We start from the raw sequence: 26,437 nt of genomic DNA on the forward strand, positions 1-26,437 counted from the left end.
TACAAAATTGTTGCATATACATTGGAATTATATAATACCCAAAATACCTTTAAAACTATTTCCAGACAGATTATAAAGTATACATATTTTGGTTAAAATAATTTATTTTTGTGTAAGGAAAGTATAAAATATTATGAAACTACATGTACTGATGAACCAATAACTGTAAAATTTTAAATAGAATACTTCATGAATCATGGAGCTCATTTATATCAAAATATGACTGGCAATTTAGTTATCAATTTAAATAACAAGCAAATTCAAAACCACATTTGATGGATTTGTGACATTTCCTAGTACTATACAATGTAATAGTTTAGAAAAATTCTTTTCAGTGAAATATAATTATTTAAGGTTATATTTTTAAGTGTGTCCACTCAGTTTGAACATGTGTTCTCTTCAGCCTGAAACTACTTGTAAAATTATATCACTGTAGGTGTAATTAATAATTTGTATATTAAATCAGACTCTTCTTATTCTTAGAGTATGAAAGACTGGCTGCACCCACAGTTAGCCACATTTAGAAACTACTATTGATGTCCACAATTTGCATCTCTAAGCAATTTTGAGGACAGATCTGATTTGAGGGAATTTTTTTTTTTTAATACCAATCTGTAGTTCAACTAGCAAAACTCATCTTGCTTTAGTAATAGTTATGTTGGGTAAGAAATGTGCTTTAGTTTTATGTAATCCCAAATGAATAGATATTCTATAAATGAAAATATACTTATTTCTTGAAGTTATCCTTTCTTAATATCTTCCTATGACATGCCATAATGACTAAATTTATACATAAATGTTTCTACTGAATTTATACTAAATGTTTCTAGTACCAGAACTAAGCATTCAATTCTCTGGACTTTTTTCATGTCACTTTTATGTTTTCAAATTGTTGTCTGATATAATAGTTCATGATTTTTATAATATGGAAATTCAAACAAATAACTAAAGGTAACTATAAAGAAAGTTTAAGAGAGGTGACATTAAATAAGGTTCACAAGGGTGATTATTTTCATATGGAACTGAAGTGTTTCAGTAACTTAAGTAATATGATTATCTTTTTGTTGTTGTTTTCCACTCACCACTGTCTGCTAGTTTTTGCACAACTACTAAACAGAGGTAAGTTTCTTGGTGTATGTTCATTTCTCTACAGGCAGTTACATTCGATTTGGTCTTGGAAAGTTGCTCCCAGAAATTCTGTAAGAAATAAGTTTTAATAAGTGAAATAGTGGTGACTTAATTTTGTAATGGATCAGCTAACTTAAGGTAATTCTGCAATAAATAATTTCTGTGTTTTAGATGTACACAATTTCAAAGAGACAAAATGATACTATTTGTGGCTATTTAAAAATCCTTTGCACTCAGTGGGACATGGCTGATTATAGCAGAAGGAGTCAGTGCAGCAAGAGCCAAGCCTAAACTAGATCTGCTGCTGGGATAGGTCATTTCAACAGATGAGCGGGAGCATGGATGCAAGGAAGATGGGGACAGGTAATACTTGGGAATCGAAGGAAACAAGTATTGAGCAGCAGAGTATATTCTTAATGAAAACTAGCAAGGTTCTTAGGCTTTGAGCTGGTCTCTAAGGCTACATTCAGACTGGAGGAGGCAAATAGGAATTTTTACAAAATTCTTAGCCTTCACAATTTCAGGGAGTTTAATTTATTGACTCTTTAGAAGCATAAGTGAACTGCTTTGCAAATTGAGTGAGTAGAGTGAGTTGGGAGAAGATAAAATTAAAGTAGTTCCCATGTAACTGTTTCATTGTTCCCTCACTAGTGAGCACTAATACTCTGAATTATTTGACCTTGATAGCCATTTCTAAGCCTTTTTGAATTATTATGTAAATAGACTGGACTTTGGGAAAGGTTTGGTGAATGTAGAAATTAAGAAGCCTTATGCTATCTGATAGTTTTTCTAGTTCCCAGAGTAAATATATAATAGTATATAACAATATTTCCTGTTTTTATACACGACTAGCAAATATGAAGAGTACTGTTTTAATGATGAGAAATGATATTAAAACACATAGAAAATAGCTTTACCTTCTCTCATCTTGGTTGCTCTGGTACATTTGTGCAGTTGGAGATGCAATATTCTGGTGTGATAAAAGAAATGGAGAGATACTTATCCCTCTCAGTTGCTGAAAAGCTATTTCTGCATGGATGCTCCGAGGATTATTTGTCAGAATCCCAGCATTCTTGTTTTTTCTGTCTGAAACTAGAAATATGAAAAATTAAAATTTTGAAACAATGAGAAATATTAAGTAACATAAGCATTAAGCAACATAGTTTGTCCTTCAGCTGAATGTATGTTATACATATTTTATAAAGTGAATTTAAAATAAAAATATAGAATTAGAATGTATTTTTAGCACTTATTGTGGCTTAAATTTCTGTGAGCTCATCAATCAATTTGATTTTTTCTAGATAATATTTTAAACACAAATACCCAGACCTGCATGCTGGATATTTATGTTTAAAATATTATTGAACAGATAAAGTGACCATACTTTTAAAAATAAAAATTGGGGCAGCACAGTCAAAAAATAGGAAAGAGACTGCAGGATTTTTTCAGTGCATAACAAATCTTGAAGAAAGTAATAGTCATTCTTCAGAAATATTGTGGGTGTGGTTCCAGACCATTGCGATAAAGTGAGTCACACACATTTCTTGGTTTTCCAGGACATATAAAAGTTATGTTTACAACTATAGTGTAGTCTATTAAGTGTGCAATAGCATTATGTTTAAAAACAACATACTTTAATTTAAAAATACTGCTAAAAAATGCTAACAATCATGTGAATCTTCAGCAAGTTGTAATCTTTTTTTTCTTTTCTTTTTTTTTGTTTTGTTTTGTTTGTATTTTGTTTTCTTTAGCAAGTTGTAATCTTTTTGCTGTTGGAGGGTCTTGTTTCAGTGTTGATGGCTGTTGGCCGATCAGGGTAGTGGCTGCTGAAGGCTGGGTTGCTGTGGCATAAGACAACAATGAAGTTTACGGCATAGAACAACTCTTCCTTTCATCAAAGATTTCTGTGAACAATGTGATGTTTGATAGCATGTTCTCCACGGTAGAGTTCTTTCAAAATTGGAGTCTATCCTCTCAAACTCTGCCACTGCTCTATCAACTAAGTTTATGTAATATTTGAAATCCTTTGTTGTCATTTAAACAGTGTTCACAGCATTTCACCAGGAATAATTTTCATCTCAAGAAACCACTTTCTTTGCTCATCCATAAGAAGCAATTCCTCATCCATTCAAGTTTGAGCATGAGATTGCAGCAGTTCAGTCACATCTTCAGGTTCCACTTCTAGTTCTCTTGCTGTTTCCACCACAAACATAACAAATATAATAATAATGAAGAAGTTTGAAAGTTAGGTGCCCCACTGAAGTTCTGAATCCCTCAAATTCATCCAAACTCCCATTAGGGTTGCTATTTTGACCTCCTCACATGAATTACAAATGTTTTTAATGGCATCTAGAATGGTGAATCCTTCCCAAGCAGTCTTCAATTTACTTTGCCCATATCCATCAGAGGAATCATTATCTATGGCAGTCAGAGCCTTACAAAATGAATTTCTTAAATCATAATACTTGAAGTTACTCCTTGATCCATCAGCTGCAGCATGGATATTATGTTAGCAGGCATGAAAACAACATTCATCTCCTTGTACTTCTCCATCAAAGTTATTAGGTGACTAGGTGCATTGTCAATGAGCAGTAGTCTTTGGAAAGCAGTATTTTTCTCAGCACTGGGTCTCAACAGTGGGCGAAAAAACTTAGTAAACCATACTTTAAACAGCTGTGCTGTCATCCAAATTTTGTTGTTCCACTGATAGAGCATAGACAGAGTAGATTTAGTGTAATTCTTAAGATCCCTAGGAGTTTTACAGTGGCTGAGCAATGATTTCTTTGAATTGAACAATGGCTTCAACTTAAAGTCACTAGCTGCACTAGCCACTAACAAGACAGTCTGTCCTTTGAAGCTTTGAAGCCAGGCATTGACACCTCCTTTCTAGCTATGAAGGTCCTAGATGGCATCATCTTCTGATATAAGGCTGTTTCATCTGCATTGAAAATCTCTTTTTTAGTATAGCCACTTTCATCATTTATCCTAGCTAGATCTTCTAGATATCTTGCAGCAGCTTCTACATCAGCACTTCTTGCTTTACCTTATGCTTTTATGCTGTCTTATATAATATTTTGTGATTCTTTCCTTTAACCTCATGAAGAAGCCTCTGCTAGCTTCAAAATTCTCTTTTGCAGCTTTCTCACCACGCTCAGCCTTCATAGACTTGAAGAGAGTTAGGGCCTCTGGATTAGTCTTTGGCTTAAGGGAATGTTGTGGCTGGTTGATACTATTCCAGACCACCTTTATCCATATCAGCAATAAGACTGTTTCAATTTCTTATCACCCATTTGTTCCTTGGAGTAGCATTATTAATTTCCTTCAAGATTTTTTTCCTTTGCATTCACAATTTGGCTATCTGTTGGGTATAAGAGGCCTACCTTTCAGCCTATCTTGGCTTTCAACATGGCTTCCTCACTAAGCTTAATCATTTCTAGTTTTTAATTTAAAGTGAGAGATGTGAGATTCTTCCTTCATTAGAGGTCACTGTAGGGTTACTAACTGACTTAAAAAGATTACTGATCACAGATCACCAAAACAAATATGATAATAATGAAAAAGTTTGAAATAGTAACAGAATTACCAAAATGTGATACAGAGACACAAAGTGAGCACGTTTTAAACATGGCACCAACAGACTTGGTTGATGCAGGGTTGTCACAAACCTTCAATTTGTAAAAAAAACTCAGTATCTGAAATGCAATAAAGTGAAGTGCAATAAAACAAGGTATGCTTCTCCTGAGAAGGAAGTTATGAAAATGAGTTGAGGGGTAAACTAATAAAAAATATAAAAAGATCATGACATTCCTGAAAACGACTTTGTTCTGTTAAGGAGGAAATAACAATTTGGTATGCCCAATTTTACTGAGAGTTGTAGACAAAAGCATAACAATCTTCATTATGATTAAAACTTGGAAGCCAGAGTGACATATACGTATGAAAAATGAGACAAAATATAACATCTTAATAGAGTAAATTATGCTGGATTTTTTCCACTAGGTTTCTTTAAAAAACTGTAATCACATGGAACAATCTACTATTTTTTGATAGTAGGCTCTTAGATCATTTTATAATTATTGTGATGTTCAGTTTTATTGTCTCTGAGTGGTCTGAGGACAAAGCAGGAAGTCAGAAGGAATGGAAGAAGTCAGCCCTCAGAGGAGTAGTTAACCCCAATTTTGCCAAAATGATAACCAGAGAAGATGTGGAATTAGGGAACAGGTTTATTCTAAACTTGAACTAAAATTTATATAGCAGAATAAACCACTTCCATACTTGTTCTTTTAATATACTCCCTCTTTTAAAACTCTACCTCTTGAAGCTCTTCTTTAGTATTTGCTTCATGAATATTTTCTTATGATTTCAAGGGAAAGTGAGATCTCTCTGCAAAATATCCTTTGTACCCCAAGATTCTGTTGTTAATGTTCTTACACCTCTGATTTCCACTTTTAGCAGGATGTACTAATGAACTGGTTTTAGTAGTTGTTCGCTCTGACATCCATGCAATGAAATAAAAGCTTCAGAAAGATATGAAATAATTGTTCAAGTATTGAAAAGTTCACATTGTAAATGAGCAAATGCTTAGTCACAACATACTAGTAGCTGAGTACAAAAGAAAATGATAATAAAACTAAAAATAATAAAACCATAATCTCTGAAATGAAAATGGCCACAGGAAACTTGAACAAACATGCAATTTTAGGAAATGTAAGGAACTTTAAGTAATTTTAGAAATTAGAGTGAGATTTTTATTTCAAGTGAAGTGATTCTTTTACATTCTCTCTGAAATTCTTTGTCAAAATACCTTCAACTTCAGGAGTTAAAGTAATGTCAGATCCCAAGTAATGGCTGAATCCACCAGGCAGAATCACATTTGTTATCTTTATGGGAGGAGGTTTTACTTGGCCAAATGATCTGCCATCCATAGGAGAGCTGGTAACAGGAATAAGCTACATAATAAAATAAAACAGTTAATAATATCTCATCTCCAAAACTCAGATCAATAGGCTTAATCCTTATAACAAGTCTAAGATGACAACATTTTTTTAGTCAGGAATTATCTACTTGCCTAAATGCAGAATTGGTACTAGGCAAAACCTTAAAATCAGCAGAGCTTTTAGGGGAGTTAACCTCCCCCAGAACCTTGTGTTCTTTTTTTTTTTTTTCAGACTGCATTGCACCATCACTAGAATCTAGTGCTTGATGACCACTCCTCATTTCCAACGGGTCTTAACAAGGTAAGTATGGAATTAAGAAAATGAGAATTAAAACTTCCCCATTGTAATGCTTTTTCTTTTTTGTGTGTGAATAGAATTTCTGGAAGGTAAATGTTATTTCTCGCAATCTTTGTATTCTTCACATTACCTAATCAGATGACTTGCAGTTAGTTTTCAAAACAAACAGTAAATAAAATGGGAACTAAGAGAAGTATCTTATAATCAATTTTAGTGAATGTGGTAAAACTCTAAATAGTATTTGCATTTCACACCTACTGAGGATTAAGAGGCTTTTGTAAAAATTTCAGGAATCAGCAAATAGAGGAGAAAAATATTTTAGGCCAGGGACTCTTGCTTCCCCTAGAAATTTATAGCTTCTCTGCTTTTGTTAAGACTGACCTTGTTTATACTTTAAAATGTGTGATTTCTGAACATACAATTCAGCTTTCTATTTGTGTAAAATTACCTGTTTACCTCATACTTCAGTAAGTGTTACCAAGAAGGCTGCTTTGTAATGAATGCTAAGCTATTAGTCCTTTTACTAAAGCTGGTCAGTTCTAAATTCCCTAACAAATTCTTTTGTGAGAGTTTCTTCCCATCAGTAATCTAGAATGCTGTCAAATTTTCTTCTGAAACCATACCACCAAAATGTTTTGGTTTAAAAGAACTTTAGATTTCATTTATTTCATCCTTATCTGCTGTTAAAAAGGAAGGCCAGTAGCAACTAAAACGAAGACAAACACATTTGACTTCAGAAGTTTTCTATACTTGTGTCTCCTGAACAGCCAGTTAAAAGAAATAATGGCTTAAGTTTGTTCCAGTCCCTTGAATTTTAAAATAAATTTCTCTAAAATAACAATTTCAAATACTCACTTTATTTTACTAACCATATATAAATTAAAATTTTTTTTTTTTTTTTTGAGGCGGAGTTTCACTCGTCACCCAGGCTGGAGTGCAATGGCGCGATCTCGGCTCACCGCAACCTCCGCCTCCCGAGTTCAGGCAATTCTCCTGCCTCAGCCTCCTGAGTAGCTGGGATCACAGGCACGTGCCACCATGCCCAGCTAATTTTTTGTATATTTAGTAGAGATGGGGTTTCACCTCGTTGACCAGGATGGTCTCGATCTCTTGACCTCGTGATCCACCCGCCTCGGCCTCCCAAAGTGCTGGGATTACAGGCTTGAGCCACCGCACCCAGCCCAAAAATTTTTTAATTTACATACAGAATAACTAACTGGAAAGATGGTTATATTCCTATATATAGCACTGATTTAAATGGCAAGGATGTGAATCTAGAGTAACTCAAGATGACATCATAGTTCTATAAGGAGAAAATCTGAGTTCACTATATAAGAAATAGAAAAGAACAGCCAACAAACAAACCCTGTAGTTGAAATATTCATTATTGGTTGAATTTTGAGTTATGCCAAATTAAATGCTAAATTAAACCAATGTTTAAAGAATTTTATATGAAAATTAGGATCTTCAAGTTCTAAGTGGTTACTTTATGTCTTTTCTATTTAGACTACATTACCTTAAAACAATTTATAAATTTTAATGTGGCAATTTTCGTAGGTCTTTCACTGTAGCCCTCACATATGTGGTATGGCAGGAAGAATAATACCCCTCCCCCAAATATATCTACATCCTAATTCCCAAAACCTGTGAATACCTTGCCTTACACAGCAAGGTACTTTGCAGGTGTATTAAGGATTTTGAGATGGGGAAATTATTGAGGTGGAAGGAAGCCGAAGGTCAGAGAGAAGGGGAATTGATCATGGAAGCAGAGGTCTAAGTGATGGCATTGCTGGATGACAGCCATGAGCCAAAGAATGTGGATAGCCTCTAGGAGCTGGTAATGGCAAAGAGTAAATTCTCTCCTAGAGCTTCCAGAAGAAATGCAGCCCTGCCAATATTTTTTGTTTTTTTCAAGGCAGGGTCTCACTTTGTCACCCAGGCTAGAGTGCAGGGCACAACCTTGGCTCACTGCAACCACCACCTCATAGGCTCAAGAGATTCTTTCACCTCAGCTTCCTGAGTAGCTGGGACTACAGGCATGTGCCATCATGCCTGGCTAATTTTTGTATTATTGTTTTTTGTAGAAACAGAGTTTCTCTGTGTCACCCAGAGTAGACTTGAACTCAGCTTACCCAGAGTGCTGGGATAACAGGCATGAGCTGCCAAGCCTGGCCCCTGCCAATATTTTTTATTTTAGTCATTTAATACCTGTTTTCAGACTCTTGACCTCCACAACTGTAAGATAATATATGTTATTTTAAGCCACTAAATTTGGGGTAATTTGTTGTAGCAGCAATAGGAGACTAATACAGGTGGTATACATTTTTCAAGAATTAACTTGCTTCAGGAATATAAAAAAGGAAAAAGGAAAGCAGGCTTAAATCACTGAACTAAATTTTATTTGACCATTTGCTCTCTTTTGAAAGACTGAGACTGTGACAAGGATTTGAGTAGATGATGCATTTTGTTATATCATATAGATCAATGGCTAAAGTTCTTTTCAGAAACCATAGTTTTTAGAAAAAAATTTGTAGATAGAATCCATTAATAAATCAATTTCCTTTGCCTAAACTAAATAATCTTTTTTAAACATTGTACAACTTTTTAAGTCATGCGAGCCTCTGTAGCTACTTCGGCCTATAATAGAAGTCCTTTGGTTAATCAAAAAATGTCAAGATTAATTTTAAAAGAGTAAATTAAAAAAGTAAGGGGGCTGGGCACAGTGGCTCAAGCTTGTAATCCCAGCATTTTGGAAGGCTGAGGTGGGCAGATCACCTGAGGTCAGGAGTTCGAGACTAGCCTGGCAAGCATGACAAAACTCCGTCACTACTAAAAATACAAAAATAGCCTGGCATGGTGGCACATGCCTGTAGTCCTAGCTACTCAGGAGGCTGAGTCAGGAGAATCAATTGAACCTGAGAGGCAGAAGTTGCAGTGAGCCAAGATCACACCATTGCACTCCAGCCTGGGTGACAGAGTGAGACTTCATCTAAAAAATAATGCGGCCGGGCGCGGTGGCTCAAGCCTGTAATCCCAGCACTTTGGGAGGCCGAGGCGGGTGGATCACGAGGTCGAGAGATCGAGACCATCCTGGTCAACATGGTGAAACCCCGTCTCTACTAAAAATACAAAAAATTAGCTGGGCATGGCGGCGCGTGCCTGTAATCCCAGCTACTCAGGAGGCCGAGGCAGGAGAATTGCCTGAACCCAGGAGGCGGAGGTTGCGGTGAGCCGAGATCGTGCCATTGCACTCCAGCCTGGGTAACAAGAGCGAAACTCTGTCTCAAAAAAAAAAAAAAAAAAAAAAAAAAAAAAAAAAAAAAATCTAAAAAATAATAATAATAAGGGAATCAATAAGAAGTCGAATTGATATTCATCTTTAAAAAATCAAATATGTAAAAGTACATGCATTCACAATCTTTTGATGAAGGACCAAGGCCTTTTCTGTAGGCAAGGATACCTTGATTGGTGTTTTTTTATTGTTTTTGGAGACATCATATCCTTATTTTGCCTACAATTTCCAGTTTTGGTTTCTTTAAAGTAGCAACATTTAAAGGCATGTGGGAAAAATCTAAACACAAGAATTTGTCTAGCTTTAAAAAATAATTTCCCTACATATTTTCTCTGAATTTTTATTATTTTCTTCATATTTTAGTTTTTTCTCCCATATCTAATTTGACACTATGGGGGGTGGTGTTAGAAGGGGTGGGGAGAGAGTGCCCTTTATCCAGACTTTCCAAAGTATCCCATTTGGTTTGATAGACAAATAGAAATAATAATTTAAAATTTACACTTCAAGTTCTTGTGTTTATTTAAAATAACAAGAACTGACATACAGGTTAGCTCTTGATAAGTATATGAATGTACTACTGAAGGGAGAAGTGGACTAGAGAGGAGCCTACAAGTATCAAAAGTCGAGTGTGTTCTGGAATTGGAGGATGTCACCAAAATTAATCCGGTGAGTTCAGTGAAAGCCTGTTAGGAGAGCATATATGGTAGTCCTATCTCTTTCTATTCAGTATATATTTTTTAAAGCCACCTCTTTTCATGGACTCTAATATCCTTGGTCTCTGTTTTTCACTTATATCAGAGATTCATTTATATTCTCTAACCTGGTCCAGGTTTTTATAACATCTCTCTTGGATTATTCTAAAAGCCTCTTAGCTGTTTTTTCTTCTCCCTCCAGTCTCTTTTCCCCCCCACCGCCACAAACCGCAGTGCTCTAATAATGTTACTTCTCTGTTCAGAAACCATAGATCTTTAGAAGGTGGTCAAGAAACTAGGTGTTCAAAGACAGAATTTTCAAATGACATGCTTTTCTTATTTCCTCTCTTTAATCTCTTTCCTACCATGATTGGATACATTTTAGGGCTCCTGAGTAAAAAGCCCAATTATCCTGACAAAACACAAGAATAGAGGCACACATCTTTCTTAGATAAACTAAACAATTCAGAGAGTTGTGTTCAGAATTCCTTCCTTCCCTTTTTCTCTGCCTAAATGGAAATAGTTTTATTGTTAGTTTCTATTTATTAAGTGATATGTTATAGTTTCCTGTGTTCTAGCATCATCTGACATATTGAGCACACAAATATTAAATAATTTCCCTTATGTCAGAGTATGAAGTATGTTATTGTTCCCTAATACGTGTGTGTGTGCACATGTACATGCTTTATTCACCAAATCAAGCTGCCTTTGATAGAAATCACATAATAGATACTAAGAACATCCACATCAAAAACACTATAGGTTTAAACATTTAAGTCAAAAGGTATAATGTAATATTCATTAACTAATAATTAATATGCTTTGAAAGGAAAATTGTAAGTAATATATTACCGAATTTTTCTTTGCTTGTAGTTCAGCGAGGTGAAATTCAGCTTTTGCCCTATCATCTGAATTCACAGGAATTTTATCTAACATCTGTAAGTTAGGCAGTCGAAATATGAGCATGTGGCGATGTAGCATTTTTCTACAAATCTGAATAAAGTTAAAAATAACAACTTATTCCTACACAACTTTTATTTCAAAGATTAACCTGTATAGAGAAGGAAATTTAGCATAGGCAGCAAAGAGGACAAATAATAGCTAACTTGTAGTATTAGAGGCTACAGATAATGAGCTTCTTTTTTGGGGTACCATTTAGAGGTTCAGTCTCCTTTTAAAATAACAGTATTGTTCACTAACTATGGGCAATTCAAACTCATGAATAGGATTACATTATGGAAGTTCACTTAAAAGTAACTAGTTTGAAACATATTTTCCCATAGGTACTATCTAATTAATTCACACACACCTACTGAATTATATGATCCATCTCTTCATAGTATCAACCTACTCTAAAAATCTGAGAAGGATTTAACAAAGTTGGTTTGAGGTTGTTCACTTCAGAAGGGTCTGCTTGTTTGCAAGGATAGCTGTTGCTGGTGTTTGGTATTTGGTGTTTTGGGAATGTTCCCACCATTCTTTAATCGATAAGGATAGTTTGCTGTGCTTAGACTATTAATACAAACAATATGATTTATGCTTCTGATTTCCTTCTGGGGTCTGGAGTTTTGGTATGTGATAGGAAGAAGGTGCCTATGTAATCATCCGCCAACAAAATCATTGAACGCTGAGTCTCTAATGGGCTTCCTTGGGGAAAAACATATATACAAGTTGCTACATTTTTGTTGCTGTGTAAAGAGTGTGCTCTGTGTGACTCCTTGTGGAAGAGAAGGGGCATAAGAAAGCCTGCCCATGGATTCTCCCAGAATCTCCCTGTGTCTCCATCCCTTTTCATCTGGCTGTGTGTCCTTATTATGTCACTGTAATAAATCTTAGCCATGAGTACAATCATATGCTGAGTCTCATGAGTCCTCCTAGCAAATCTCTGAATGTGAGGGTGATCTTGGGGATTGCTGATACAGATAGTATGCAGCAAACAAAAAGAAAGAAAATAAGAAACAAACCATCAAGAGAGAATACATAAACTATCTTTAAAAAATATACAGTAAATTATATATACATGAATGGAGAAAGATCTCTAATACATAAAATCAAGTAAAAAAAAAAAAGACTTGATTGCATTGTAGACCACAAAGCAAGATTCATAAATACCAAAAAATTGTGATTTCCTCTGATTCCTCTGACTAAAATATAACATTAGAAATAAATATCAAAGAGATAACTAGAAACACTCTATAGATTTGAAATTAATGTAGACACACACATCTCCCTCAATAACTCATAAGTTAAAGAAGAAATCCTTTGGGAAGTAGATTTTAAGAAATAAAAAACAATAAAACATTACATATCAAAACGTTTAGGATGTTGCTAAAGTAGCACTTTAAAACCTAAAATGTATTGACTGATTCTGAAAACAAATTGAAAATTAATGAGCTAGGTATGCTACTTAAGACTAACTTCCTTCCTTCTTCCCTCCCTCCCTCCCTCTCTCCCTCCCTCCTTCCCTTCCTCCCTCTTAGTTTTTTTCTTTCTTTCTTTTAAAGAGATAGGATCTCACTCTCTTGCCCAGGCTGGAGTGCAGTGATACAGACATAGTTCACTGTACCTCAAACTTCTGGGCTCAAGTGATTTTCCCACCTCAGACTTTCAAGTAGCTAGATCAACAGGTGCACACCACTACACCTGGCTAATTTCCAAATTTTTTATAGAGACAAAGTCTTGCTATGTTGCCTAGGCTGGTCTCAAACTCCTGCCCTCAAGCTATCCTCCTGTCTCGCCATCCCAAAGTGCTGAGAAATAATTTTTTTGAAAAGCAGACTCCAATAAACTAAAAGAAGGTAATAATAGTGGAAATTAATGAAATAGAAAGCAAAATAATAACACACTTGGTGAAGCCAAAATATGGGTCTTTAAAGAAACAATTACAATAGACAAACAAACCTATGGCAGGATTCATCAAGAATAAAAAGAAAAACTGACCATTTTAGGTATTAAAAAGGTGACAAAAACATGGATATGGTGAACATTTTAAAAATTCACAACAGGATTTTGGTTCCAAATAGGCAAGTCATTGCCTATTTCACCCCCAATAAAAAACTGAAAAATAATATAAAGTACTGAGATCTTCACCAGCAACAACCCAGAGTTCAAGAATGAGGATAAGACAGTTCCCCGGGCCACAGAGAAGTAGAAAAACTCTTAGCAGATGGCAGGAGAACCAGCCTTCCACGTATATGATGCCCTTCTCCCGCCCCAACCCCCCTGACTGAATCCTGCCAGGCATGAACTGCACAGAAAATCTGCCCTTAACTCATGGTTTATACCCTGGAAAAAGCAAAATGGAGGTGATCAGCCAGCTTCTCCATCTTCCTGGGCTTCCGAGCAGGAGACCTATCATTGCATTAACCTGAGGGTAGCATTGTGACTGCCTGAAGGGAAAAATATCCCTGAGACTAGGTAGTCAAACAGGGGAGGTGGAACTACCATCCCCAGCCCAGAAACTTTGCTCTGTAACTTTGGCTAAAGGAGATGCCAAATAAAAGTGACTGCAGGAGGTACATTCCCCTGGTCCCCTGGGCACAAGCTCCTAGCCAGCCTTCCCACGCTCCCAGGATAATCCCTTTGAGATGCCCCATTTGAGACAGGCAGTGCTCGGACCAGTTACTAGAGCTGAGGTGAATTTGGCCTTAAGTTGCAATATATTGAATATATTTGTTTAGCAAATATTCAGTTAGGTTGCTGCCTGTCTTTTGGTTTTGGCCCCAGCCAGAACCAAAAGGCAGGCAACAACCTAACAGTGAATATTTGCTAAACAAATATATTCAATAAAAACCAAAACAAGCTGGACAGAAAAAACTGGAGTAAATAATCTTTCAATGCAAAGACATACATGTATACTCGCAAGAAACAACAGTAGACAGGGACCCATGACCTCCCCAAAAGGATAAAGCAAAAATCCAGAGACTGACCCTAATAAGATGGTGATTGGTTAACTTCTAACCAATAATTCAAAATAGTAGTTTTAAGAAAATTCAGTAAATTTCCAAGCAATTTAGAAATTTATCAGAAAAATTTAACAAAGGAATTGAGATAATAAAAAATATCAAATAGATATCTTGGAACTAAGAAATAAATTTGCTGCACTGAAAACCTCTTTAGAGGCTCTCGACATCAGAATAACCAAGCAGAGAAAAGAATCAATGAGCTCAGGACTCGCTATTTGAAAATATAAAGCGGGCAGGGGGAATGAAAAGAAATGAACACTATGTACAAGACATAGAAAATTGCCTCAAAAGACACAAATCTAAGAATGATTGGTATCTAAGGGGGATCTGAGCAAAGAGCAAGGGCTAGAAAGCTCATTTAAAAATGTAATAACAGAAAACTTTCCAAATTTGAGAAAGATAAATCCAGGTTACAGGAATGTCTTAGAACACCAAACCAGTTCAGTCCAAATAAGACTACCTGAAGGCATTTAATCATCAAATTCTCAAAGCTCAAGATATGAAAAGCAGTGAGAGATAAGAAGGAAATAACATAAAGAAGTTCTAATTTGTCTGGCAACAGACTTCTCAATGGAAACCATATAGGCCAGGAGGGAATGGAATGATATTTTCAAAGTGCTCAAACGAAAAAAGAATTGCCATGCAAAAATATCCAGCAAAACTGACACTCACATTTGAAGGATAGATAAAGTATTTCATAGACAAACAACGCTGAGAGAATTCACCACCACCAGGCCTGTCTTGCAAGACATGCTAAGAGTTCTTCAATCTGAAAGAAAACCTATAAACATGCAAAAGAAAGCTTTTCAAGATATAAAGCCAACTGGCAAAATTAAATACAAAGACAAATCCAGAACACTCTATTATTATATTTGTGGTGTGTAATCCACTCATAGTTCTAATATAACAGCCCCCCAAAAATCTATCAAAGACAATAATAGTTACAGCAATCTAATAATAGCTAGTTAACTTGAAAATATAGGCCAGGCATGGTGGCTCATGCCTGTAATCCCAGCACTTTGGGAGGCCAAGGTGGGTAGATCATCTGAGGTCAGGAGTTTGAGACCAGCCTGGCCAACATAGTGAAACCCATCTCTACTAAAAATACAAAAATTAGCTGGGTGTGGTGGTGGGTGCCTGTAATCCCAGCTACTCAGGAGGTTGAGGTCTGGAGAATCACTTGAACCCAGGAGGTGGAGGTTGCAACGAGCCAAGACTGTGCCACTGAACTCCAGCCTGGGTGACACAGCAAGACTCTGTCTCAAATAAAATAAAATAAAGACAGAAAATATTAGAGAAAAATGAATGAAAAGACATGAATAAAACCTCCCAGAAATATGGGATTAAGACTGAACATATGACTGATTGGGGAACTTGAAAGAGATAGGGAGAATGGAACCAGGTTAGAAAATATACTTCAGGATATTATCTAGGAGAACTTCCCCAACCTAGCAAGACAGGCTAACATTCAAATTAGGAAATTCAGAAAACCCAGCGACAGATATAGCTGAGGGGAAGGAAGGCAGCAAATCATACTGCCATGTATGTACCTATGCAACAATCTTGCATGTTCTTCACATGTACCCCAAAACCTAAAATGCAATAAAAAAATTTAATAACAACAACAACAACAAAAAAAGATACTACATGAAAAGATCAACCCCAAGACACATAATCATCAGATGCTCCAAGGTCAAAATGAAAGAAAAAAATGTTAAGAACAGCCAGAGAGAAAGGCCAATCACCTACAAAGGGAAGCCCATCAGACTAACAGCACATCTTTCAGTAGAAGTCCTACAAGCCAGAAGAGATTGTGGGCCATTATTCAACATTTTTAAAGAATTTCCAACCTAGAATTTCATATCTGGCCAAATTAAGTTTCATAAGTGAAGGGGAAATGAGATCCTTTTCAGACAAGCAAATGCTGAGGGAATTCATCACCACCAGGCCTGCCTTGCAAGAGCTCCTGAAAGCAGCACTACATATAGATAGGAAAAACTATTACCAGCCACTACAAAAACACATTGAAGTAAACAGACCAGTGACACTATGAAGTAATGAGACACATAAACCAGTCTGCAAAATAACCAGCCAGCATATGAAGGCAGAATCATATTCACACATAACAATAGTAACTTTAGACATAAACAGTCTAGCTGTCCACATAAACAAGTCTGCAAAATAACCACCCAGCATATGAATGCAGAATCATATTCACATATAGCAATACTAACCTTAGACATAAATGGTAAGACACAGAATGGCAAGCTGGATAAAGAACCAAGACCCATTGGTATGTTGTATTTAAGAAACCCATTTCACATGCAAAGACACATACAGGCTCAAAATAAAGGGTTGAAGGATAATTTACCAAGCAGATGGAAAACAGAAAAGAGCAGGAGTCACAATCCCAGTTTCTGACAAACAGACTTTAAACCAACAAAGATAAAAAATGACGAAGAGCATTACATAATGGTAAACGGTTCAATTGAACAAAAAGAGCTAACTATCCTAAATATATAGTCACACAGTATGGAGCACCCAGATTGATAGCAGTCTTAGAGACCTTTATAAAGAGACTTAGACTCCCACATAATAATAGTGGGAGACTTTAACACCCCACTGACAGTATTAGATCATGGAGATAGAAAATTAACAAAGATATTCAGGACCTGAACTCAGCTCTGGATCAAGTGGACCTGATAGATATCTACAGAACTCTCCACACAACAACAGAATATACATTCTCATTGTCTCATGGCACTTACTCAAAAATTAATCACACAATCGGAAGTAAAACACTCCTCAGAAAATGCAAAAGACTAAAATCATAACATTCTCTCAAATCATAGCACAATCAAATTATAACTTAAGATTAAGAAATTGACTCAAAACCACACAACTACATGGAAATTGAGCAACCTACTCCTGAATAACTACTTAGTAAATAATAAAATCAAGGCAGAAATCAAGAACTTCTTTGAAACTAATGAGAACTAAGAGACAATGTGTCAGAATCTCTGGAGGCAGCTAAACAGTGTTAAGAGGGGAATTTATAGCACTAAATGCTCACATCGAAAAGCTAGAAAAGATCTCAAGTTAACAACCTAGTATCACAACTAAAAGAACTAGACAACCAAGAGCAAACAGACCCAAAGCTAGCAGAAGACAAGAAATAACTGAGATCAGAGCAGAACTGAAGGAGGATAGAGACATAAAAAAATCTCTTCAGAAAATCAACAATCCAGGTGGGTTTTTAAAAAAAAAATTAATAAAATAGACTGCTAACTAGACTAACAGAAAAAATGAGAAGAGTCAAATAAACACAATCAGAAATTATAAGGGGAATATCACTACTGACCCTACAAAAATAGAACCATCAGAGAATACTATTAAACACCTCTATGCACATAACTAGAAAATCTAGAAGAAATGGATAAATTCCTGGACACATACACCCTCCCAATACTGAACCAGGAAGAAACTGAATCCCTGAATAGGCCAATAATGAGTTCTGAAATTGAAACAGTAATAAATAGCCTGACAACCAAAAAAAGCCCGGGACCAGACAAATTTACAGCTTAATTCCAGAGGTACAAAGAAGATCTAGTACCATTTCTACTGAAATTATTCCAAAAAATAGAAAAGGAGGGTTTCCTCCCTAACTCATTTTATGAGGCCAGCATCATCCTGATACCAAAACCTGGAAGAGATACAATAAAGCAAAGGAAACTTCAGGCTAGTATCTCTGATGACTATTGAGGCAAAATTCCTCAATAAAATTCTGGTAAGCCAAATGCAGCAGCACATCAACACTATCACAGAACTAAAAACACAAATCACATGATTATTTAAATAGATGTAGAACAGGCCTTTGATAAAATTCAACATCGCTTCATGTTTAAAATTCTCAATAAACTATTGAAGGAATATACCTCAAAAAGAGTTATATATTACAGTCTCACAACCAGTATCATACTGAATGGGAAAAAGCTGGAAGCATTCCCCTTGAAAAGTGGCACAAGGCAAGGATGCCCTCTCTCACCACTCCTATTCAACATAGTATTGGAAGTTCTGGCCAGGGCAATCAGGCAAGAGAAATAAATAAATGGCATTCAAATAGGAAGAAAGGAAGTCCAGTTATCTTTGTTTACAGATAACATGAACCTATATCTAGAAAACCCAATAATCTCAGCCCAAAAGCTTCTTAAGTTGACAAGCAACTTCAGCAAAGTGTCAGGATACAAAATTAATGTGCAAAAATTGCTAGCATTCCTATACATCAACAACAGGCAAACAGAGAGTCAAATCGTGAATGTAACTCCCAATCACAATTGCTACAAAAAGAATAAAATATCTAGAAATACAGCTAACAAGGAAAATGAAAGTCTTCTTCAAGAACTACAAACTTCTGCTCAGGGAAATCAGAGAGGATACAAACAAATGAAAAAACATTCCATGCTCATGGATAGGAAGAATCAATTTGTGAAAATGGCCATATTGCCAAAAGTAATTTATAGATTCAGTGTTCTTCCCATTAAACTGCCACTGACATTCTTCAAAGAATTAGAAGAAACCATTGTTTAAAAAGAGCCCAAATAGTTAAGTCAATCCTAAGGAAAAAGAACAAAGCTGGAGGCTTTATGCTACTTGACTTCAAACTATACTACAAGGGTACAGGAACTTAAACAGCATTGTACTGGCACAAAAACAGACATATAGACCAATGGAACAGAATAGAGAACTCAGAAATAAGACTACACACCTATAACCATCTGATCATTGACAAACCCCACAAAAACAAGCAATGGGGAAAGGATTTCTTGTTTAATAAATGGTGCTGTGAGAACAGGCTATCTTATATGCAGAAAATGGAAACTGGATGCCTTTCTTACACCTTATACAAAAGTTAACTCAAAATGGATTAAAAACTTTAATGTAAAACCCCAAACTATAAAAACTCTAGAAGAAAATCTAGGCCATACCATTCAGGACATAGGCATAGACAATTGATTTCATGAGAAAAATGCCAAAAGCAATTGCACCAAAAGCAAAAATTGGCAAATGGGGTCTAACTAAACTAAGGAGCTTCTGCATGGCAAAAGAAAGAAACTATCATTAGAGTGCACAGATAACCTACAGAATGGGAGAAAATTTCTGCAATCTACCCATCTGACAAAGGTCTAATATCCAGAGTCTACAAGGAACTTAAGCAAATGTACAAGAAAAAAGCAAACAACCCCATTAAAAAGTGGGCAAAGGACATGAACAGATACTTCTCAAAAGAAGACATACAAAAGAAAACATACTTTTCACATATTTGTCAGCTCTCAAAAAAAGCTCAACATCACTGATCCTTAGAGAAATGCAAATCAAAATCACACTGAGATAACATGTCACACAAGTCAGAAGGGGAATTACTAAAAAGTCAAGAAATGACAGATGCTGGCAAGGTTGTGGAGGAAAAATAAAGCTTTTACACTCTTGGTAGGAATGTAAATTTGTCCAACTATTGTGGAAGACAGTGTGACAATTTTTCAAAGACCTAGAACCAGAAACACCATTTGACCCAGAAATCCCATTACTAGGTGTATACCCCGAGGAATATAAATCATTCTGTTAGAAAGATACATGAATGCATATGATCACTGCAGCACTATTTACAATCACAAAGACATGGACTCAACCCACATGCCCATCAATGATAGACTGGATAAAGAATATGTGGTACATATAAACCATGGAATACTATTCATCCACAAAAAGGAATGAGATTATGTCCTTTTCAGGGACATGAATAGAGCTGGAAGCCATTATCCTGAATAAATTTAACATAGGAACAGAAAACCAAAGCCCACATGTTTTCACTTATACGTGGAAGCTGAATGATGAAAACACATAGACACATAGTGGGGAACAACACACACTGGAGCCTATTGGGGGTCAGGGTGGGGAAGGGAGAGCATCAGGAAGAATAGCTAATAGATGTTAGGCTTAATACCTAGATGATGGGCTGATCTGTGCAGCAAACTACCATGGCACATGTTTACATATGTAAGAAACCTGCACCTTCTGCACATGTACTCTTGAACTTAAAATAAAAGTTGGAAAAAGAAAGAAACAAAACCCGACTATATGCTGCCTTCAAGAAACTGACTTTATCTATAAAGATACACATAGACTGAAAGAGCTGGAAAAAGAGATTCCATGCAACTAGAGCACCCACTGTACACTCCCCCTCAAATAAAAGCACAGGAGTAACTATACTTATATAAAAGAGTCTACAAATCAAAGACTGTTAAAAAAAAAAAAAGAAAAAAGCAAGGAAAGGCACTATATAATGACAAAGGTTTCAAGTCAGCAAGTGAATATAATCATTATAAATATCTATGCACTGAACACCAGAGCTCCAAAATATATTAAACAAACATTAATAGACCTAAAAATGAGATAGACTGCAACAAAATAATAGTAGCAGAGTTTAATACCCCATTCTCAGTCATGAACAGATCATCCAGACAGAAAGTCAATAAATAAACAGTAAAGTTAAACTATATACTAGATCTAACAGGCCTAACTGATATTTATAAACATTTCACCCAACTGCTGCAGAATACACATTCGTTTCATCAGCACATGGAACATTTTCCATAACAGACCATAATATCAAAAACAGACAGTATCAAGTATCTTCTTGGATCACAATGGAATAAAACTAGAAATAAATAACAAGAGGAACTAAAAAATAAACAAACATATGGAAATTAAACAATATGATCCTGAATGACCAGTGGGTCAATGAAGAAGGAAATTTAAAAATTTCTTGAAGAAAAATTACCAGATTGTAGGCAAGATGGCTGAACAGGAACAGCTCTGGTCTGCAGCTCCAAGTGAGATCAACACAGAAGGCAGGTGATTGCATTTCCAGCTGAGGTACCCAACTCATCTCATTGAGACTAGTTAAATGTGGGCACAGCTCATGGAGGGCAAGCTGAAGCAAGGTGAAGCCTGCCTCACCCAGGAAGTGCAAGGGGTCAGAGAACTCCTTTGCCTAGCCAAGGGAAGCCTTGAGGGACTGTGTTGCGAGGAATGGTGCACAATGACCCAGATGCGATGCTTTTCCCATGGTCATTGCAACCCACAGACCAGGAGATTTCTTTAGGTGCCTATGCCATAAGAGCCAGGAGTTCTAAGCACAAAACTGGGTGGCTGTTTGGGCAGACACCGAGCTAGCTGCAGTTTTTTTTTTTCATACCCCAGTGGTGCTTGGAACACCAGTGAAACAGATCTGTTCACTCCCCTGGAAAGGGAACTGAAGCCAGGGAGCAAGTGGTCTAACTCAGGGGATCCCTCCCCCACAAAGCCCAGCAAGCTAAGATCCACTGGCTTGAAATTCTGTCAGCACAGCAGTCTGAAATTGATGTGGATGCTTCAGCTTCTTGTGAGGAGGGGTATCTGCCACTACTGACGCTTGAGTAGGTGATTTTCCCCTCACAGTGTAAACAAAGCCTCTAGGAATTGTGAACTGGGTGGAGCTCACTGCAGCTCGGCAAAGCCACTGTAGACAGACTGCCTCTCTAGATTCCTCATCTTTTGGCAGGGCATTTCTGAAAGAAAGTCAGCAGCCCCAGTCGGGCTTATAGATAAAACTCTCATCTCCCTGGTATAGAGCACCTGGGGGAAGGGGTGTCTGTGGGCACAGCTTCAGCAGACTTAAACATACCTGCCTGCCAGCTCTGAAGAGAGCTGTATATGTCCCAGCACAGTGCTTGAGCTCTGCTAAGGGACAGACTGCCTTCTCAAGTGGGTCCCTGACCCCCCATGCCTCTGGACTGGGAGACACCTCCCAGCAGGGGTCAACAGACACCTCATACAGGAGAGCTCCGGCTGGCATCAGGGAGGTGCCCCTCTGAGACGAAGCTTCCAGAGGAGGAACTGGCAGCAATCTTTGCTTCTTTCTAGTCTCTGCTAGTGATACTGAGGAAAACAGGGTCTGGAGTGGATCTTTAGCAAACTCAAGCAGACCTGCAGTAGAGTGGCCTGATTGTTAGAAGGAAAACTAACAAACAGAAAGGAATAGCATCAACATCAACAAAAAGGATGTCTACACAGAAACCCCATCAGAAGGTCACCAACATCAAAGAATAAAGGTAGATAAATCCACAAAGATAAGAAAAAACCAGCACAAAAATGCTGAAAATTCAAAAAACCAGAATGCATCTCCTTTTCCAAAGGATCACAACCCCTTGACAGCAAGGGAACAAAACTGAATGGAGAATGAGTTTGATGAATTGACAGAAGTAGGCTTCAGAAGGTGGGTAATAAACTCCTCCAAGCTAAAGGAGCATGTTCTAACCCAATACAAGGAAGCTAAGAACCTTAGGTTAGGAATTGCTAACTAGAATAACCAGTTTAGAGAAGAACATAAATGACCCAATGGAGCTGAAAAACACAGCACAAGAACTTCATAAAGCATATACAAGTATCAATAGCTGAACTGATCAAGTGGAAGAAAGGATATCAGAGATTGAAGATCAACTTAATGAAATAAAGCATGAAGACAAGATTAGAGCAAAAAGAATGAAAAGGAATGAACAAAGCCTCCAAGAAATATGGAACTATGTGAAAAGATCAAACCTACGATTGACTGGTATACCTGAATGTGACGGGGAGAATGGAACCAAGTTGGAAAACACTTCAGGATATTGTGCAGGAGAACATTCCCAACCTAGCAAGACGGGCCAACATTCAAATTCAGGAAATATAATGAACACCACAAAGATACTCCACGAGAAGAGCAACCCCAAGACACATAATAATCAGATTCACCAAGATTGAAGTGAAGGAAAAAATGTTAAGGGCAGCCAGAGAGAAAGATCTGGCTTCCCACAAAGGGAAGCCCATCAGACCAACAGTGGATATCTTTGCAGAAACCCTACAAGCCAGAGAGAGTGGGGGCCCATATTCAACATTCTTAAAGAAAGTAATTTTCAACCCAGAATTTCATATCCAGCCAAACTAAGCTTTACAAGTGAAGGAAAAATAAAATCCTTTACAGACAAGCAGATGCTGAGAGATTTTGTCACCACCATGCCTGCCTTACAAGAGCTCCTGAAGGAAGCACTGAACATGGAAAGGAAAAACTGGTACCAGCCACTGCAAAAATACACGAAATTTTATGACCACTGACACGATGAAGAAACTGCATCAACTAACGGGCAAAATAACCAGCTAGCATCATAATGACAGGATCAAATCCACACATAACAGTATAAACTGTAAATGTAAACAGGGTTGAATATGCCAATTAGAAGACATAGACTGGCAAATTGGATACAGAGTCAAGACCCATCAGTGTATGTATTCAGGAGACTGATCTCATTTGCAAAGACACACACAGGCTCAAAATAAAGGGATGAAGGAGTATTTACCAAGCAAATAGAAAGAAAGCAAAGCAGGGATTGCAATCATAGTCCCTGATAAGCCAGATTTTAAACCAACAAAGATCAAAAAAGACAAAGAAGGGCATTACATAATGGTAAAGGAATCAATGCAACAAGAAGAGCTAACTATCTTAAATATGTAGGCACCCAATACAGGAGCACCCAGATTTATAAAGCAAGTTCTTAGAGACATACACAGAGACTTAGACTCCCACACAATAATAGTGGGAGGTGTTAACACCCCACTGATAATATTAGACAGATCAACAAGACAGAAAATTTACAAGGACATTCAGAACTTGAACTCAGCTGTGGACCAAGCAGACCAAATAGACATCTACAGAACTCTCCATCCTAAATAAATAGAATATACATTCTTCTCAGCACCACATAGCACTTACTGTAAAATCTACCACCTAACTGGAAATAAAATACTCCTCAGCAAATAGAAAAGAACAGAAATCATAACAGTCTCTCAGACCACAGTGCAATCAAATTAGAACTCAGGATTAAGTAACTCACTTAAAATTGCATAACTACATGGAAACTGAACAACCTGCTCCTGAATGACTACTGAAATTAAGGCAAAAATAAAGAAGTTCTTTGAAACCAGTGAGAACAAAGACACAATGTACCAGAATCTCTAGGACACAGCTAAAGCAGTGTTTGGAGGGCAATTTATGGTATTTAATGCCCACAGGAGAAAGCAGGAAGGATCTAAAATTGACACCTTAACACCACAATTAAAAGAACTAAAGAAGCAAGAGCAAACAAATTCAAAAGCCAGCAGAAGATAAGAAGTAACTACAATCAACACAGAACTGAAGAAGATAGAGACACAAAAATCCCTTCAAAAAAATCAGTGAATCCAAGAACTGGTTTTTTAAAAAGATGAACAGAATAAATAGACTGCTAGACAGACTAATGAAGAAAAGAGAGAAGAATCAAATAGACACAATAAAAAATGATAAAGGTGATATCACCACTGATCACACAGAAATACAAACTACCATCAAAGAATATTATAAACACCTCTACACAAAGAAACTAGAAAATCTAGAAGAAACCGATAAATTCCTGTACATATACACCCTCTCAAGACTAAACCAGAAAGAAGTTGAACCCTTAAATAGATCAATAGCAAGTTCTGAAATTGAGGCAGTAATTAAAAGCCTACCAAACAACAACAACAAAAATCCCAGGACCAGATGAATTCACAGCATAATTCTATCACAGGTACAAAGTGGAGCTGGTACCATACCTTCTGAAACTATTCTAAACAATAGGAAAGGAGGGACTCCTCTTTAACTCATTTCATGAGGCCAGCATCATCCTGATACCAAAACCTGACAAAGACACAACAAAAACAAAGAAAATTTCAGGCCAACATCCCTGATGAACATTGACGTGAAAATGCTCAATAAAATACTGGCAAACCGAATCCAGCAGCACTTCAGAAACTTTCTCCACTGTGATCATGTCAGCTTTATCCCTGGGATGCAAGTCTGGTTCAACATTTGCAAATCAATAAATGTAATCCATCACATAAAAAGAACCAATAACAAAAAGCATATGATTATCTCAATAGACACAGAAAAGGCCTTTGATAAAATCCAACATTCCTTCATGCTAAAAATGTCAATAAACAAAGTATTGATGGAACATATCTCAAAATATTAAGACCTATTTATGACAAACCCATAGCCAATATCATACTGAATGGGCAAAAGCTGGAAGCACTCCCTTTGAAAACCAGCACAAGATAAAGATACCCTCTCTCACCACTCCTGTTCAACATAGTATTGGAATTTCTTGCCAGGGCAATCAGGCAAGAGAAAGAAAGAAAGGTATTCAAATAGGTAGAGAGGAAGTCAAATTGTTGCAGTTTGTAGACAACATGATTGTATATTTGGAAAACCCCATCATTTCGGCTCAAAATCTTCTTAAGCTGATACCCAACTTCAGCAAAGTCTCAGGATACAAAATCGTGTAAAAATCACAAGCATTCCTATACACCAATAATAGACAAACAGAGAGCTAAATAATGAGTGAATTCCCATTCACAATTGCTATAAAGATAATAAAATGCCTAGGAATAAAACTCACAAGGAATATGAAGGACCTCTTCAATGACAACTACAAACCACTGCGCAAGGAAATAAGAGAGGACACAAACAAATGGAAAAACATTCTGTGCTCATGGATAGGAAGAATGAATATGGTGAAAATGGCCATACTGCCCAAAGTAATTTATAGATTCATTACTACCCTCATCAAGCTACCCTTGACTTTCTTCTCAGAATTAGAAAAAAAAAACTACTTTAAATTTCATATGTAACAAAAAAAGAGCCCTTTATAGCCAAGAAGACAATCCTAAGCAAAAAGAACAAAGCTGGAGGCATCAAGCGATCTTGACTTCAAACTATACTACAAGGCTACAGTAACCAAAAGAGCATGGTACTGGTACCAAAACAGATACATTGACCAAGGTAACAGAACAGAGGCCTCAGAAATAATGTCACACATCTACAACCATCTGATCTTTGACAAACCTGACAAAAAAAAGCAGTGGGGAAAGGATACCCTATTTTAAATATGATGTTGGGAAAATTGGCTAGCTATATGCAGGGAACTGAAACTGGACCCTTCCTTACACCTTATACAAAAATTAAGTTGGATTAAA

The 26,437-nt window shown here is 36.7% G+C and overlaps 1 protein-coding gene across 1 annotated transcript in view; it reads right to left on the minus strand.

The window, feature by feature from the left end:
* Positions 1-207: 207 nt before the first annotated feature.
* Positions 208-26,437, minus strand: part of LRRC9 (leucine rich repeat containing 9) — a 134,825-nt gene continuing 108,595 nt past the window's right edge. The window contains exons 31-34 of the mRNA XM_074393170.1: positions 11,199-11,339; positions 5,933-6,077; positions 2,046-2,220; positions 208-1,197 (exon numbers count right to left, since the gene is read on the minus strand). Coding sequence (XP_074249271.1) covers positions 1,158-1,197; positions 2,046-2,220; positions 5,933-6,077; positions 11,199-11,339 — 501 coding nt within the window. The 3' untranslated portion in view covers positions 208-1,157. The remainder of the gene's footprint in view (positions 1,198-2,045; positions 2,221-5,932; positions 6,078-11,198; positions 11,340-26,437) is intronic.

This window comes from Saimiri boliviensis, chromosome 2 (genome assembly GCF_048565385.1).
Source record: "Saimiri boliviensis isolate mSaiBol1 chromosome 2, mSaiBol1.pri, whole genome shotgun sequence".
Lineage (NCBI taxonomy): Eukaryota > Metazoa > Chordata > Mammalia > Primates > Cebidae > Saimiri > Saimiri boliviensis.